This window comes from Pelobates fuscus, chromosome 6 (genome assembly GCF_036172605.1).
Source record: "Pelobates fuscus isolate aPelFus1 chromosome 6, aPelFus1.pri, whole genome shotgun sequence".
In the NCBI taxonomy this organism is placed as follows: Eukaryota; Metazoa; Chordata; class Amphibia; order Anura; family Pelobatidae; genus Pelobates; species Pelobates fuscus.
The window spans coordinates 44,047,776-44,066,853 of NC_086322.1; the positions used below are offsets into that span (position 1 = coordinate 44,047,776).

Here is a 19,078-nt window from a genome sequence, read left to right on the forward strand (position 1 = left end):
CACTCTTTCATCCCTATAATACCCGTCCCATTATGCCTCTAATGTGTTTGGTGAATAAAACTAAATAGAAAGCAATGAGAGCTGCAGGTTTAGGGATCACAAACCTAAAAGTTCCGTTGCCTTTGTTCCCCACAAGATCAATGCTCCCTTTTGCACATGGGGATCAGAATAAATAGGGGAACATCATTACCTACATGATGACGTGATCACGTGATGACACAAGGGCGTGTTGGCGAGCTGGGAGAGGAGAGGGATGCGTGGTGTTGTAGGAGGCTAATGCAGAAGCTGACTACGCGGCTTTAGGGCTTTGGCAAGTGGCTGACATTGTCTCTGAAGTGGCAGATTACGGGCACAACTACTCTGTACATACGAAGTCTGAGGGTGCCTGAATAAGGGACGACTGGGAAGCCTGTAATGCAGGCGCACAGAGTAAGAACCTCTGACAGAGAAGAAAGGTGCCGTTGGGAAAAGCATCTTGATCAGACCATAACCATCTGGAGTGGGGAACCGAGCACTGATTGCAGTAAGGCATTGTGTACTGGCTGGAGGGGGGTATAAGCAGGATATCTCCAAGTAAAAGGCAGGAGAACTTTTTTTTTAGGTAACTGCAAATATTTAAACTTGAATCTCTGGCAATAAGCTGGAGCAAAAAGAAAATGAGTCTTTTAAAAAGCCAAAAAAAAAAAAAAAAAGACCTCCAACTCTTACAATTCGAAAACTCTCAGCCATTCCTTTGATTAATTGCCTTAAATATTCCTGCAAGAATCAAGTGAATTCAAGAATATACACCTGAATATAGAAGTCTTGATTCTATAGTTCAAAATATTTTTACCCTTACTAGGTAAAAAAAGAAAAGGGAAGGAAGAAAGAAAGAAAGAAGAAACAAAAGGAGGGGAGCTATTCCAATTCAATTTGAATTCATATCAAACTTTTTTTTTTTTTTTTTTATCTTCCTTCCTCCTATAATGGATCCTAAAAAGTAGAAAGAGAAGGAAGGAGAGAAAACTCAGCAGACCAGACCAATAAGTGTAAACTCATTGGGATAGTAACGGATCTGCTTTTTGGAGATATAAGACATTTACGGTGATATATGAAGCAGGTTTGAAAGATAATAAAAAAAGATGCTTAGCTTTAATTAAATCGAAAGACCTGAAATTTGAATATATTTCCCATGAGTCAGACTGTAACGGAAGATATGTTATCCTTATCTGTAAATTAGACGATGTGATCTATACGCTCTCAAACTTCTACAGTCCAAATGATTTTCCTGTTAAGTTTTTGGGCTCATTGTTTGAAAAAATAGAGAAATATTCAAACGGAGTATTAATTATGGGGGGTGACATGAACTTAGTCATCGATTTCAGTTAAGATAAAAGATTAAGTAAGGCAATAACGTAAGATAAGAAGAACAAGACTTATGCTCAAAAATTAGCCAGCTGTCTAGTAAAATACAACTTATATGATATCTGGAGGACCCGACACCCAACTGGGAGAGATTTAACTTTTTATTCAAATAAAAAACCTATCATATTCTAGGATTGATACCATCTTTACAAAGTTTGCAAATTTTGGAAAATGTATTTCTTCAAATATAGGCAATATATCATGGTCCAACCATGCTCCTGTTTTCTGCATCTTTGAAAATAATTCTAATTAGAAAGTAAGATCTGATTGGAGAATGAATGCATTTAATTTGATTTCAGACACAGCTAAACAAGAGTTATGTAAAGAAATACAACAATTTTTACAATGTAATGATAACAATGAGGTTGTAGACCCAATATTATGAAGTGCTCTAAAATGTACAATCAGGGGATATTTACCGTATTTATCGGCGTATAACACGCACTTTTTCTCCCCGAAAATAGGGGGAAAATGATGGGTGCGTGTTATACGCCGATATCCCATATTTACTTACCTGTCTTGAAGCGTGGGCCGGCTTCACAGCGCGCACCGTGGTACTGGAACTTCAATTTCAGGTTCCGGTTTCCGGCGGGACTGAAAGGAAGTGTGCACAAGTTCCTTTCAGTCCCGCCGGAAACCGGAACCTGAAATTGAAGTTCCTGTACCGCGGTGCGCACTGTGAAGCCGGCCCACGCTTCAAGACAGATAAGTAATTATGGGACAAGGGAAAGTGCACTAGGGGACACTATGGAAGGGGGTGGAGAATACTATGGGAGGGGGGTGGAGAATACTATGGGAGGGGGGGGGAGAATACTATGGGAGGGGGGGGAGAATACTATGGGAGGGGGGAGAATACTATGGGAGGGGGTGGAGGATACTATGGGAGGGGGGGAGAATACTATGGGGGGGAGAATACTATGGGGGAGAATACTATGGGAGGAGGGGAGAATACTATGGAAAGGGGGGACACTATGGGATGAGGGGGGGAACACTATGGGATGAGGGGGGAACACTATGGGAGGGGGTGGAGAATACTATGGAAAGGGGGGAGAATACTATGAAAAGGGGGGGACACTATGGGATGAGGGGGGGGAGAATACTATGGGAGGGGGTGGATAATACTATGGGATGGGGGGAGAATACTATGAAAAGGGGGGAGAATACTATGAAAAGGGGGGGACACTATGGGATGAGGGGGGAGAATACTATGGGAGGGGGTGGAGAATACTATGGGAGGTGGGGAGAATACTATGGAAAGGGGGGAGAATACTATGGGAGGGGTGGATAATACTATGGGAGGGGGGGAGAATACTATGGAAAGGGGGGAGAATACTATGAAAAGGGGGGACACTATGGGATGAGGGGGGAGAATACTATGGGAGGGGGTGGAGAATACTATGGGAGGTGGGGAGAATACTATGGAAAGGGGGGGGGGGACACTATGGGATGAGGGGGGGAATACTATGGGAGGGGGGGAAATTTCATGGAATTTCTTTCTTAAAATGAGGTGCGTGTTATACGCTGGCCCGTGTTATACGCCGATAAATACGGTAATCAAAATGGATGTATATATTAGAAAAATGAAAGGGAAGCCTATCTTAGACTTATATTTAGAGTTAGCGAATCTAGAAAGAGTAAATAAACTGAATCCCAACCCCATCACTGTGGAAAAAATAAATAATGTCCAAAAGGAGATTAAAGGGAAATTGGATGAGAAGCTTGAAAGGCTATAATTCTAGACAAAAAAATTATTTTTCAAGCAATAGAGTGGAGAAAACACTAACATATAAACTTAAGCAAAGAAAAATGAAAGATCAAGGATTCAGTGCGTTGTTGTGGGTGGGAAAGTTATATTAGAACCATCTAAAATTGCAGAAGCTTTTAAGAACTACTACCAGTCACTATATAATCTCAAACAGGGACAGATTCCCAAGATTGCGCTGAAGGATTTTTTGTCGAAACTAAAATTGCCTCGAATTACTGACCAGGCTCAAGATTTTCTTAATAAATCTTTTTTGTTGAAAGAGGTAAGGGACACAATTTAAAAATTAAAAACTGGGAAATCACCGGGTCCTGATGGATACACTGCGTTATTCTATAAAATTGAGGACCCCGTGATTTCCCTGTTGCTGATCAGGCTATTGAAGTTTTTGGGAGAGAGAGGGAACATACCGGATGAGCTGTTACAGGCTTCTATCTGGCCAATCCCAAAAATAGGGAAAGATCCCACTCTTTTAGAAAACTACAGACCAATATCACTAATAAATTTAGAAATTAAAATATTTTCAAAAATTTTGGTTTAAAGATTAAAAAATATAATAGCAGAAATAATTAATCTGGATTAATCTGGATTTATTCCAGGAAGAACAGGGGAAGACAATTCTCACAAACTAATAGACTTAATCTCAGAGATTCAGGCATAAGCTATCCCATCAGTCTTCTTGGCGTTAGACGTCGAGAAGGTCTTTTATAGGGTAAGCTGGATTTTTTTTGTCTAAGACTTTGGACTCCTTTGGGATTCAAGGCCAGTTTAAGGTTAACAACATTTTTAAGCTTTTATAATGAAACGAGGCAGGGTTGCCCTCTCTGTATGCAATTTTTATCGAACCCCTGGCAGCTCTGATCAGATCAACAGAGGCAATTAAAGGTATTGCAATTAATAACCAAACTTTTAAAGATACATTATACTCTGATGATATCATACTAACTGTTACATCTCCTAAAATGTCTATCCCTGCACTATTATCAACAATAGGGGAATACAGCGCTCTATCTAATTATCAATTAAATTTATTTAAAACTCAAGTAACAGCAAATGGATTGACTTTATCTCAAAAACAAATGCTGCTAGAAAGGTATAAATTCAAATGGAATAAAAATTGGATTGAATACTTAGATACTACAATGTTAACGTGTAACTTGTAACTATATACTATTTGGAGCAATAGAAAACAACTGAAGCAAGGGATGGTTTCATTGTGAGAAATTCTACTTAAAAGGTCAAAATCCATTCGACTTACTATGGATTAAACCTTCTCTTATAAAAGCCTTACATTTGAACAATATAATCTTAAGAGATGCAGTCAAAACAGGGGCACAGGTCAGAGACAGGTTTGGTATCAAGCACGTATTTACCTCATCCACACTATTAAAGGTTCTTAGTCTGTATATACAATATTTAGATTTAAATGGATGGATAGAGAGGAACATGAATACTTTTGCAGATATTCAGTCTAACATAGGTATAAGAACATTTAGCCAGCTGAAGGAAGATTATAACCTAATAGGTCCGGACGTTTTTCCCTATTTGAGGATTAAAAACTTTTTCAAACATAACCTTATTACTGACTCAACTATTATTGATGATTTTATTAAGAAACAACATAGGAATAAATTAATCTCCAGAGTAAAGAATGTATTAATAATTAATCAGAACTCCCCACTTATTATTTCTATAGGAAAGTGGGAAAGAGATTTTGATAAAGAATTCTCTTTTCAGACTTGGTGTAAAATCTGGCCAGAGGTAAAGAAATCAGTGCATTCCGTCAACTTACAGAAAACTTTCTATAAATTAATCCGCAGATGGTATCTTGATCCCCAAAGAATAAGTAAATTTGATAAACTATCAATTCATGTTGGAGGTGCAATCAGCCTTCAGGCACTATTTACCGTATCTGGTGGGAATGCCCAAAATTGTACAAGATTAAAAATGAGGGAATCATATAAAAAAAAATCTCTTATGTCTCTTATGTCTGGTTATTTCATTTAGAACTACCTAAGTCAGATAAACACACTAGATATCTAATAATTAATATCTTATTGGCAATTAAGAAATGTATAGCCATAGCTATGGCGTAGAGTAAACTCTCCAGAATGGGCACAAATAATAAGTCGGATCTCACACCAAGGGAAAATGGAATATTACTTTTATGAGACGAATAGTAATTTAACCTCATTTTATAAAATTTGGTCACCATGGTTTAAACTTTTCTTAAATAACTAGTCCCTCATGGGTATGATGCTCACCGCGACAAGTAACGTTTTGTTAAAATGGTTGTTAAAGGACACTCTGTCATTGTATATAGAGGGGAAGGTGAAACGCATAGGGTGAAAGGTCTTACTAAGTAATACTCCCATAACCCGAAATATGTTATATATAAAATGAAATATATGTTTGAACAAAGTATATATGTATGTATGTATGGAAGAAGGAATGGAGGAGAAGAATGTTACAAATTATATTTATTGATTACAACCAGGGATAAATTAATATCTGGAAGCCATAATGGTAACTAGAGGTGTAAGGGAGATTGGGGGAAGGGGAAAAGTTTTTTTTCATTTATTTATTCATATAGATATTTATTCATTATATTTTTTTCTTTTTTTTTTTTTCACTCCCGCCTCTTACTCCTCTATGTCCCTATCTTTAACATGGGCACTGTTGAAAGAATTGTGATTTGTATTTTGTATTTAACAAACTTCTAAAATTGAATTGTGATGTTTTATTATTCATGTATTTAAGAAAACATTTAATAAATTATATTTAAAACGACAAAAAAAAAACTAGAATAAATAGGGGAACATCATACTTGTCAGCTTTGACAAGGATGAAATCTAACGGAGGGGGTGAAAGAAGGGCAAGCATTTGGGATGCCAATGACTCAAGTAACATCACTGGTCATGTGCTCAGTTTTAACGGGAACATGGGATCCAGGATGACAGACTGCTTGGTAAGACCTACAGTCAGCTCTGCCCTGTATAACGAACTAAAAAGAATGGATCAAATAATCCTCTGCTAATATTTGATCCATTATTTTTAGTTCATTATACAGACAATGCATAAACAATATTCAAAAATATTCAAAAACCATCAATTTAAAAAAACCTGATAATTAGTGAAGTTCCTGATTTTGCTGAATATGTCCATGCTGTGCATGATCGGCAGTGAGCTCTCACCAAACCAGGAAGTATATGACACTCACTTCATTGTCTACACTAAATACTGCTGATTTTTATTTTTTAGCAGTTATTTGTGGACACAACAAGGGTTTCTTGGAGTAGAAGTTCAACTGTCACTCCTCTACATCTGAAAGCTAACAGCTAAGTCATCACTGGTAAGTCCAGATGTTGGACATCAGGGAACAAAATCGGGATAGCTGGACAGGACAATAAAAAAGATTTTTTTTTTTTTTTTTTTAAAAAGCACATGTTTTGGAATGTTTGCAATAAAGTATGGAATATTGAGAGGAAAGAACTATGTGAATTTTACCGCAACATTCTGGCATAGCTCTGTCTCAGCCTTATAATAGGTTAGACTGGTTAGAGATAGATTAACATCTTATATAAAGAAAAATATCATTGTCATATCAAAGGATTTAACACCAGTCAAAAAAATATTACATATACCGTATACGTATATGTCTATACTGGTGGTATTGTTTGCTAAAAAAAATGCAATGTGCTAAAATAAAAACTGACTTTGTAAATTTAATACCAAAATAAAAATGTTATATTGAAAGTATAGTCTACAGTTTGCAAATCTAGTATTAATTTGAACACAGTTCACTGTTTACTGAATACATTTCCGAGTATAGTCAAACTTGAGCAAAGCTATCCAAAAAACATGAATTATTCTTATTAGTAACAGCTGTGACGTCTTGGAACCTAATTACACCCCCATTTCACATGTGATCTATTTTAAAACCCATGAATACACTTAGGTTGTAAGAATTATATCCATTAATGAAAAAGTAGTCAGAGCATTATATCATTAAAATATCACGCTTTACTTTATATATTCTAAAATATGTCACTTACTTGCCATTGTTGAATATTACAGTGCAGTTTGGCCAGCAGTCGTGGTTAACGAGACAGAGGTTTGGGAAGATTCCTACGCCAACAGCTTGTAGTCCTCTTTGGTCACTTAAAGTGAAACCATTGCAGCTTATCTGTCCATAAAAACATATACAGGAAAATCCAGGGGCATATTAGTAAAAAAAAAAAAAAAGGTTTAATATCGCATAACAAAACATGAATTATAATACAGTAACAGCTTTTGCTTTTCCAGTAATAGTTTCTGTTTATCTTTAAACATACTAACAGTTAATTTATTTGTGCTATCTCTCAATGCGTCGGCGAGGCTCACCTTCCTGTCCGCCCGGACCTCCCACACCTCACCCCTATGTCAGTCCATGCATTGGTTTCCCATAAGATATAGGGCTCAATATAAAATTCTGGTTCTTGCTTTCAAATCTCTACATAATGCTGCTCCCACCTATCTATCCTCCCTAATACACAAGTATGTCCCGTCTAGGTCCATTTGCTCTGCTGAAGACCTGTGTCTATCCTCTGTTTATACTCCCACCTCTGATGCTGCATTCAAGACTTGTCTAGGGCTGCACTATTCCTATGGAACTCCCTTCCCTTTTCCGTTAGATGCTCACCTAGTCTCCACTCCTTTAAAAAAAATCATTAAAAACTCACTTTTTCACAAAAGCATATCAATGAAACTGTTAATGGCTCCAAAATCCCACACTAAGTCACTGAATACTATTCTACCAATCTACTTCCCTAATACTCCCCTTACCTTTTGTGTTACTTTGCCCCACTCCCTCTAGCATGTACAGTGAGGGGAAAAAGTATTTGATCCCCTGCTGATTTTGAACTTTTGCCCACTGACAAAGAAATGATCTGTCTATAATTTTAATGGTAGTTGTATTTTAACAGTGAGAGACAAAATAACAAAACAAAAAAATCCTGAAAAATACATGTCAAAAAAGCTATAAATTGATTTACATGTCAATGAGTAATATAAGTATTTGACCCCTTTGACTTAGTACTTAGTGGCAAAACCCTTGTTGGCAATCACAGAGGTCAGACGTTTCTTGTAGTTGGCCACCAGGTTTGCACACATCTCAGGAGGGATTTTGTCCCACTCCTCTTTGCAGATACTCTCCAAGTCATCAAGGTTTCGAGGCTGATAATTGGCAACTCGAACCTTCAGCTCCCTCTACAGATTTTCTATGGTATTAAGGTCTGGAGACTGGATAGGCCACTCCAGGACCTTAATGTACTTCTTCTTGAGCCACTCCTTTGTTGCCTTGGTTGTGTGTTTTGGGTCATTGTCATGCTGGAATACCCATCCACGACCCATTTTCAATGCCCTGGCTAAGGGGAAGGAGGTACATGGCCCCCACCCATCATCCCTTTGATGCAGTGAAGTTGACCTGTCCCCTTAGCAGAAAAACAACCCAAAGCATAATGTTTCCACCTCTGTTTGATGGTGGGGATGGTGTTCTTGGGGTCATAGGCAGCATTCCTCCTCCTACAAACACGGTGCATTGATGCCAAAGAGCTTGATTCTGGTCTCATCTGAACACAACACTTTCACCCAGTTCTTCTCTGAATCATTCAGATGTTCATTTGCAAACTTCAGACGGGCTGTGCTTTTATTGAGCAGGGGGGCCTTCCAGGCACTGCAGGATTTCAGTCCTTCATGGCGTAGTGTGTTGCCAATTGTTTTCTTGGTGACTATGGTCCCAGCTGCCTTGAGATCATTAACAAGCTCCTCCCGTGTAGTTCTGGACTGATTCTTCACCATTCTCATGATCATTGAAACTCCACGAGGTGAGATCTTGCATAGCGCACCAGACCTAAGTAGACTGACAGTTATTTTGTGCTTTTTCCATTTGCTAAAACACACCTACCATTAAAATTATAGACTGATCATTTCTTTGTCAGTGGACAAATGTTCAAAATCAGCAGGGGATCAAATATTTTTTTCCCTCACTGTAAGCTCTTTAGCCCCTCTATTACTGTGCGTCCAATTTGTCTGGTTACAATTACATGTTTGTTAGTCCACCCACTGAAAAGCGCTACGGAATTTGTTTGTATATATAAATATAATAAGAATTATAAGAATTCAGTTTTCTCATAAACAGCTAATTCTAACAACATTCATTTTAGTCTCATATCCTCTGATTCTTACCCCCTCCCTCCCCCCAAAAATTGGTATTTCATAAAAATAGAATCTTTATGAAATACTCTTTTTGAGTATGTTGGGATTTCAAAGAAATTCAAGCCCAGTCAAGAGATTTACTGAGACAAATTAGGGACTATTTTGTCTCTGTATATTTCTTACACCTGACACCTCTAGACACTAGGAGGTGTTACTGCTGTCTAGAAGTGTCAATTTCCAGATATCATCGGTGACGGCTGCAAGGAATTGGCTCTGTCTATGGAGGATCCCGTGGGCTCGAGGGATCCTCCATAGACCTCAATGCATTGCTCTCACGCGTGAGCGAATATACAGCAGTGGTGTCGGCTCCTGGCCTCTGAACGAGAACCCATCGGAGGATTATGGTGGTGCCAGTGAGTGAAAGGTTCATGTAAGTAGAACTCACCTTTACATGCCCTCCTAGTAACTGGACCCCCACAGGGTCTTTGTGAATTCGGCCTCCTCATACATGTACATTTATATTTCTCTTCACTTCATATTCTAGCTTATCCTTGATTTATTATGGGGACAACTTTAGTAAGAAGCACTGCTTATTCAACCACAAACCTAGGCATCTCAAAAATATATACTAAGACATTTTACAGACCATCAACCAAAATAGACTATTCAACCGAAAACCTTGCATTTAATGAAAAACCAGCGCATGTTCATAAAAACATATGTGCAAGCACTGGGCATCTCAAAAATATATACTAAGATATTTTACAGATCATCACATTGAGCTCAGTGTTAGCAGATAAGGGCTGCTTCTGACCAAAGAAGGCTTAAAGGACAACTGTCACCTGAAAACAATTTTTATATAATAATTCTTTCATCATGTTTAAGAAGGAAAAAAAAATTGTTTTTATGATTTTTTTTTTAATGGCTTCCCATGCAGAGCCTAGGTATGTGCAACAAGAGATCACTTCAGGGTAAAAAGAAAGCAGTCAACTTGCTATATGGACCTTAGAGCTCACATGAACCATGTACACCAAGCATGTCAAACTAAGGACCATCTTTGCGGCCCAGTGAGCCGCGAGTACGTGCTGGTGTTATAGCAGAGTAGGCACCTGCCTACTCTATTAAAACTTACTTGGCCGGGGAGGAGGGCCAGTGAGGGAGCTCAGTGTTCCTGCTCCTCACTGCTCCCTCGCGCGCGCCGTCTGTAGTGAAGCCAGGAGCCAGAATATGACGTCCTATTCCGGCACCCGGCATCCCTAAACCACGCGAGGGAGCCATGAGGAGCAGGAAGGACCCCAGGGAGATGCCCCACATCAGCTCCAAAACGTAAGGAGGAATAAATAAAGTATGTGTGTGCAAGAATGTGTAAATGTGTGTTTCTGTCAGTGTGTGTCTGTCAGTGAGTGTGTGTGTCTGTCTGTGTGTGTGTGTGTCTGTCTGTCAGTGAGTATGTGTGTGTGTCTGTCAGTGTATGTGTGTGTGTGTCTGTATGTGTGTGTGTCTGTCTGTGTGTCTGTCTGTCAGTGAGTGTGTTTGTGTGTGTCTGTCAATGAGTATGTGCATGTCTGTCAGTGAGTATGTGTGTTTGTCTGTCAGTGAGTATGTGTGTTTATCTGTCAGTGAGTCTGTGTGTGTATCTGTCAGTGAGTATGTGTGTGTCTGTCAGTGAGTATGTGTGTGTCTGTATGTGTGTGTGTCAGCAGGAGGATCAGATTTGGCACAGGGTGGTAGAGGGGGGTGCTTCGGTTTAGTAGAGGGGGGACTGGGATTTGGCAGAGGGGGTGCTGTGGTTTAGTAGAGGGGAATGCTGGTTTTTTTTTTATGCTGTACTTTTTAAAATAAACCTAAGTTTCTATGAAAATGTAAGGGTTTTTTTTTGCAGCCCACATAAACTTAAACCTTGTTTATGTGGCCCGTGCCAGACTTTGAGTTTGACATGCTTGATGTACACTAAGGTGCAAATAGCCAGATGGAGATGGTAGAAGAGAAAAACAGTAAAAGTCAGTAAAATAAAATCTTGAATGTTACTATAGTCTATTGTGCAATCATATGTCTTACCCATGACCTAGCATGACCAAGACCTGACCATGACCTGAGGCGGGGTAGAATGTGGGAATCATTTGAAAGTCAAACATAGATTCAACTGATACCCATACTGTCACTTGGAAGCTGAAACCTTCAGCGTGTCATTTGCAACCTGGCTTCGAGAGGCACGACTATACTGCATTGAGATACAGTGAGGGAAAATCTGTGGAGGGAGCTGAAGGTTCGAGTTGTCAAATGTCAGCCTGGAAACCTTGATGACTTGGAGAGGATCTGCAAAGAGGAGTAGGACAAAATCCCTCCTGAGATGTGTGCAAACCTGGTGGCCAACTACAAGAAACGTCTGACCTCTGTGATTGCCAACAAGGGTTTTGCCACCAATTACTAAGTCGAAGAGGTCAAATGCTTATTTCACTCATTGACATGTAAATCAATTTATAACTTTTTTGACATGCGTTTTTCGGGATTTTATTTTTTGTTATTCTGTCTCTGACTGTTAAAATACACCTTCTATTAAAATTATAGACTGATCATTTCCTTGTCAGTGGGCATACATTCAAAATCTGCAGGGGACCAAATACTTTTTTCCTCACTGTAGCAGCCCGAGGCCATCTTCTAGTGATAAGTATGTTCTGTCAGTGTCATTTCTATGGACTTCTTTTTTTATGTAAGCCTCTCTTCTAGATAATTCAGGCTTGGCAAAGTGCCTTAGTATTTAGGGAAAAAGCGGTGATCAGTGGAAGGTTAGTAGAAAATTTAATATCTCCATAATGTAATGTGAGGTAATCTGATGTTCTAGAAGCCTGTATATTATGTTTTACAAAGTAATAATGTATGGTGGTGTTGGCATGCCTAGAACTTTAATTTTTATATATAATAGGAAAGTCAGAATTCCATTTGAGATTGTAGTTTAAGGGACAGTATCTATGTAAGGCAGAGGGTGTAATATTTTCATCTATCACAATAAAAAAAATAGTAACATACTTTATTATAACAATCTGTAAGTGGCAGCTTTGAATATCTAGGCATACTTATATCAGATGATATTGATAAAATAGTGGAGATTAATTATAAGAAGCTATTGAAGTCCACTGGAATAACATTAAAAAAAGTGGAACTGTCTATTTTTTAGCTGGATGGGAAGGATAAATATAATTAATTCGTATATAATTCCTAGATGGACCTACTTCTTTAGAATGGTTCCTTTAAAAATTCCCCTACCCTGGTTAGAGATTGTACAAAGGTCAATTAAAAATGTTATTTGGAAAGGGAAAAGACCGCGGATTAGCTTAGATCAACTAACCAATACTATAGGACATGGAGGGGTAAATTTCCCAGACATGATAAATCATTACGAAGCCACTATTGTATATCATACCCAGCTATTGACAAAAATAGACTCCCGAAAATTGGCTTGGTATTGCTTAGAGACCCAAACACTGAATGGGTTAAAACTAACAAGGGCTATATGGCAACCAAAAAAGCATGGAGAAGTAATTGGTAATAAAATCCTTTCCCATCTATTAAATGAATGGTATTTGATTAAAAAAAAAACTAAAAATGCTGGGAAATCTTTATGGGTTTATGGAGATAGGTTTATTAGAGGTATTCATAAACGACTTAAAAATTGACTCTTGGAGGGGAAGGAATATCCTAATACTAGAAGACATATTATTAAGAGATAAAATGAAAGATTTCCTAACTTTGTCAGAAGTATTTGGTCTCCCCCAAACGGAGATTTTTCGATATTTAAGGATAAAATCCTGTCTGGGGAAGAATCTTGCAAGCAGTAATAATAATAGGAATAGTCTCATAATACAGATTTTTGGAAATGAAAATCCAAACAAAAATATGGCCAAATGTTATGCCCTGATAAGATCATCCCCTAAAATTAAATCATCTAAACAGATAAAGAGTTGGGAACAAGAATGCAATCTAAAAATAGATTTATTAGAATGGGGCAATATGTTGACACAAGTTAAAAAAAATATCCATAATACGATTCTATTTGAGACACACTATAAAATATGCTATCGGTGGTATTTGGTACCTAGCAGATTAAACAGAATCGACCAAAGGGAGTCCAACCAATGTTGGAGATGTGGATCAGAAGTTGGTAGTTTTATACATATATGGTGGAACTGCAAAATAATAAAAAAAATATGGGTGGAAGTCTTTAGAAAATTGTATATTTGGGATAAAATTTGGATAGAACAATCCCCAATCACTGCTCTACTTCACTTACATTGGCCTGATCTTTGTCTATACCAACAATACTTAGTAAACCATGCTTTTGTAGCAGTAAAAATATTAATAGCCAGAAAATGGAAAAATCCCACAACAATTGAGTATAAAAATTGGGAAAACTAATTGGTTTTACAGCTTAAGAACGAGATAACATTATTTAGAATTAAGGAGAATTTACGAAAATATGAAATGAGTAAAAAATGTTTACAATTGTTAGAAAGGAATCAGTAGCTCCCATAGACTATAATCTAGGGCTTCATCATATTGAATTGTTAAATACATATACATAATCAAAGTAACCATTCTATGCTGTTTTCTCATCCCACTATGTCCTGTTTTTGTATATGTGTGATGTTCTAAGTATGTATAAATGGGAATTTGTATGTTACATCGGAAGAATTATATCTATATTTTTATACGAGATATCTGTATGTTATATGTTAAAAATCAAATAAAGAAATTTTAAGAATCAAAAAAAAAAAGAAAAGAAAAAAAAAACAATCTGTAAGTGGTAAAGTAAACCCTAATTTTTTTGGAATTTTACATAAAAATGTATTTAAAAAAAATATGCATAGCGAAGGCATGAAAATCTCCTAAGGAGAAAATGAGAGAACTCACTGTTGTGCTGGTCTATTTACCAGGTATCTAAAAATACACTAAGCACGTAAAATAAACACAAATCTGAGTAAACGCACTTAAAAATTTATATATTACACCTTTGCGTGAAATTCCTGCTATACATAAATGTGCTGTACATATGATGTATACGCAATTTTAATTGTATCACCTACCACCCCGAAGATATGAGATATATAGTTCATGCTATAATGCTGACTCTGGCTTGGCCAGTAATCCAGAAAACTCTGTACATCGTCCATCAGCCCATTTTTTTCCTCCTCTTGAAAATTGTCTACATGGTTCTCCAGATCATCGATGGAGACTAAGCATCCCTCTGTGAGGCCACTTCCTTCCCTTTCAATCCTCCACGTGATTCTAGCAGCCAGCCTGGTTAATAAACACAGTGGAATAAAAATCGTATCCATCATACACTTCTCTCAGACATTAATATCAAGACATTTTACATCCGCTAGACTAGCAGCAGACAGACTGTAAGCTTTGTAAGTGTTTGGAGCATTCTAACATAATCCATCATTACTGTTACAATGATTCATTGATTTAACATAAATATTCTACAGAGTTATTTTAAAGGTGACAACTCTGTCCCCGAGCTTCAAATCTAACTTGTGTAGCAAATCCAAAGTTGCTGCAGTTAACAAATGCATTGACGGATTAGTGGACATCTAGGTTCTCCTCTTCCCTTAGTTTTCATAGCGGTTAAAGTTCTGCTCTCGCATTTTCATTAAATGCAAAAAGGAAAATTTCCCTTAGGTATAGCAGTCAGCATGACAAAATGTGACAATGATAGCTTAAAGCAAGGTTCTGCTTCAGTTGCCAATCAAATTTAACCACAATCCATCAATAAAATAAACCCCCCCAGTTGAACTGCAGACAACAGGGTTCACGAGGAAAGGAAAACCAAAAGGAAAAACAAACATACAAACATGACAAAGCCACTTTAATCTACTATAGAGAATTGTGTAATCTAATCACTATTACTGTATATATGTGAACATAGGTGTTTCTTAATGGGTGTTTTGACATGCCATTACATAGTTACATAGTTACATAGTTACATAGCTGAAAAGAGACTTGAGTCCATCAAGTTCAGCCTTCCTCACATATGTTTTTTGCTGTTGATCCAAAAGAAGGCAAAAAAAAAAAAACAGTCTGAAGTGCTTCCAATTTTGCCATAAACTAGGAAAAAGTTCCTTCTTGAACCCCAAAATAGCAGTCAGATGTCTCCTTGGATCAAGCAGCTATTACCCCACTAATTAGAAATTATATGCCTGTATGTTATGTTTTACATCTTTTTCAATTAATTAAATTTAAACAGGCACTCCACTTACTCACTGCAGCTTACAGAAGTGGTTATAATGCAAAGATTCTGGGAGTACAGACTGTGTGGTATCCTTAGCAGCTAACCATCATCACTTCAGCTTGAGAGGAAGTTTTACTTGTTTGGCTTCCAAAACATCTGCCCGGGTAAGCGTGATTCACCTGTGCCCAATCACCGTTAACGGAGCACTCTAATGTCTCCATGGTTATGATCATCAATCTTGCTGCACCGATCAACTGCTTCCCTAGGAACAGCATTTAATTGAGTTTGAGTCGATTCTCACAAGGAAGCACCTGTAATGGCTTTCAGGAAGCCGTTCCTACAAAAACTACACTGTTTTACATTTCAAGGTTAAAACTAAAGGGCCACTCCACCCAGACCATTTCATTGAGAGGACGTGGTCAAGGTGACTTCAGTGGTCCTTTAATTAGGTTGCACTTGGGCCTCCTTTATCAACTGTAAAACGTGCAGCAGTTTTCCATTTTCCAATTTTTCCTATTCTGGGATTAACAAAAGCAACAAGGATTTTGCGTTTCCTAAAAAGGTCTTCTGAGAATGCCAGATATTTAGCAAAACGTTGGCTGTAGAAGCCAGGTGCGACTGAAGTGGTGCACAGTTTTACTTTGTAAATACAAAGGATGGCAGTAATTTTCATTGTGTTATTAGTTATATGATAATAAATGTTGACCTGGTGATACCAAACACTTGTGGCATTGTTCTCCAGTATGTATACTTTTATTCCTCTGAATGTTAAGGAATATCTGATGTAAATTTGGTAATTAGACAAGCGAAGGTCAACACATGGTCACAACATATACCATAAAAATTATTTTCTAAACTGTGAACAGAAATGTGTCAAAATTATTGAGTAAAGGATTAGAATTTTGGTGTTACCTTTCAAAAAAGAATTATGCAATTGCATTTATTTTTAAACTCAGTTTTATGTATTAAAACACTAATGTTTGCCCCATGTGACCCTTGATACATCTCAGCTAACACCACCAGAATTATCACCTTGGGTAGTTACTAAGGTCAATATGATTAGATCTTGAGAGATTTTACAGTTGAACTTTCAGTTGCTTAGCTACAGGTATAACAACAAAATGTTCCCTGATCACCCTGTCGTTATCTGGTAATCTAGTGGTGGGAGTTTGCAATCTGTACTTTCATTGGTGTGCATTTCTCTTCTAGACTGAGTGTGCAGAGAAATTACATAAATGTTCATCAATATTGTCTTGTGACACTTCTTGGTGAAGTTGTGAGCTTGGCAGGACGGCACAGCAATGTAAAAAAACATTTTATAGTGATTATCATAGTAAACAGAGACAAAAATGGTCATTAAAGCAGAACTGTCACCCCATTAGTATTTCATAAAGATAAAATATTTATGAAATATTAATTTTGACTATGTTAGAATTTCACTAAAATTAGAACCCAGTTAAGAGATATACAGAGACAAAGTAGACACTACTTTGCCTCTGTATTTCTCCTCTGTCTTACTTTCTTAGACTCAAGCTAGCGACTAAGAGTCAGTCCCGACAGTCGTCACTGGTGACACCTGCAGATAATTGGCTGTGTCTACGGAGGATCCTGTGGTCCTGCGGGATCATCCATAGACCTCAATGCATGGGAAAGAGTATAGCAGTGACATCGGCTCGGAAGAGAACCTGCCAGATCAAAACGGCGGCGCCCACAAGGGTTAAATACTACCATTACTTGCCCCCACCCCGGCAACTGTACCCCCATGATATCACCGTTGGGCGACTTTGCGATTTTGGCAAAGGCCCCAAAACAGGGATAGTGCCGCTTTAATGCAAGCAGTCTGTTAAACACTGATGGGTTTGTATGTGTAAAGAACAGCTTCGGGGTAAAATTATAAAAGTGAAGAAGAAATTAAATTAATGTGAAATCATGAACACAAACAACATTTTCTCTTTGATTTCTTCATTTTAGACCTTAGCTCCAAAAACTACTATGCACTTGGGTATTCTATGATGCTACATATGCACACAGGTATTCTATGATGCTATCTATGCACACAGGTATTCTATGATGCTATCTATGCACACTGGTATTGGTCCTGCAAATATTGTCTGACAGCTTTTACTCCATGGCTTAATAACATCTGTTATTTTGATGGTCACTGGGGACATTATTTTTCTATGTTTGTTCTTGTTAGTATATTGTTAGCTTAATTATGGTCTCTCGCCTTGCAACCATGCTTTATTTATTAACCAAATGGGAGCCTCGGTGGCATGGGTTTTTACTGTAATAGATTCTAGATACCTTCGCTACTGACATGACATTTAAAGTCTCCAGCATTTAATTCACAATGTTACGTTGTTATTAGGGTTCTGTACATGTTCTGTTCCAAATCTTTAAGTAGGTATTTAGAACATTGCCTTCAAAACAATGAGTTTTAAGGAGGAAATTTAGAGAAATTATTGCTTAGAGTGGAGGTTAAGGGCTTTTTAGTGTTTGTTATTTGGTCAATTAGAGCATTGGAGGTTTAGGATTAAGAGCACTTTAGTTTTAGGGGAAGGCGGTAACTATATTCAGAATGCTGTGTACTGCAACTTTGTATTTCTCAGACACACAAAGAATTACAAATTGCATCAGTTAGAAAGTTACCCCTTGCCTATGCCTTCCTCATCCCTAAACTCCCATAACCCTAGCATTATTAATCACTAAATTGAGAATTCAAAGTGAATTTTAAAGTCAGCTACTCTGGCCACAAATGTGAACTTCCCTCTCAATTCTCACTTCAGTAAATAGCCCTGTTAGTCTCTTCTATCCTTAACAATCTCTAAACCTACTGCATAGGGTGCACTGCTGTAGCCTGCATCGTTATTGAAAGAATTATAGGCATGTGCTCGGCACTCTAACGATGCCTGTCATTATAAATGGCATTGAAATGTCAGTAAAGCCTTTTTAAAGGAGCACTATAGGGTCAGGAACACAAACATGTATTCCTGACCCTGTAGGGTTAAAACCACCATCTAGCCACCCTGGTCTCCTCATGCCTCCCCAAATATAGTAAAATTGTACTTTTATTCAAGTCTGGAGCTGCTGGCTTTGTCCCTGTTTCCTTTAGACATGCCAACTGCCTGCTGACATCATCAGAAGTGGCAGCCTGATCCAATCACAATGCTTTCCCATAGGATTGGCTGAGACTGACAAAGAGGCAGATCAGGGGCAGAGCCAGCATGATTAAAACACAGCCCTGGCCAATCAGCATCTCCTCATAGAGATGAATTGAATCAACAAATCTCTATGAGGAATGTTCAGTGTTTGCATGCAGAGGGAGGAGATACTGAATGTTTGGATAAATTTTAGGCAGCCATGACCCAGGAAGGATCTCTAACAGCTATTTGAGGAGTGGCCAGTGATGTTATCACTAGGCTGTAATGTAAACACTGCATTTTCTCTGAAAAGACAGTGTTTACAGCAAAAAGCCTAAAGGTAATGAT

At 37.9% G+C, this 19,078-nt stretch overlaps 1 protein-coding gene across 2 annotated transcripts in view; it reads right to left on the reverse strand.

Annotated features, from left to right (window-relative positions):
• The window catches only part of SMYD1 (SET and MYND domain containing 1), a 44,362-nt gene that overhangs the window by 22,537 nt on the left and 2,747 nt on the right, over positions 1–19,078 (reverse strand). For both annotated transcript variants that reach the window (XM_063457622.1, XM_063457621.1), the window contains exons 3-4: positions 14,443–14,656; positions 7,222–7,352 (exon numbers count right to left, since the gene is read on the reverse strand). In XM_063457622.1, the coding sequence (XP_063313692.1) occupies positions 7,222–7,352; positions 14,443–14,656 (345 nt within the window). The remainder of the gene's footprint in view (positions 1–7,221; positions 7,353–14,442; positions 14,657–19,078) is intronic.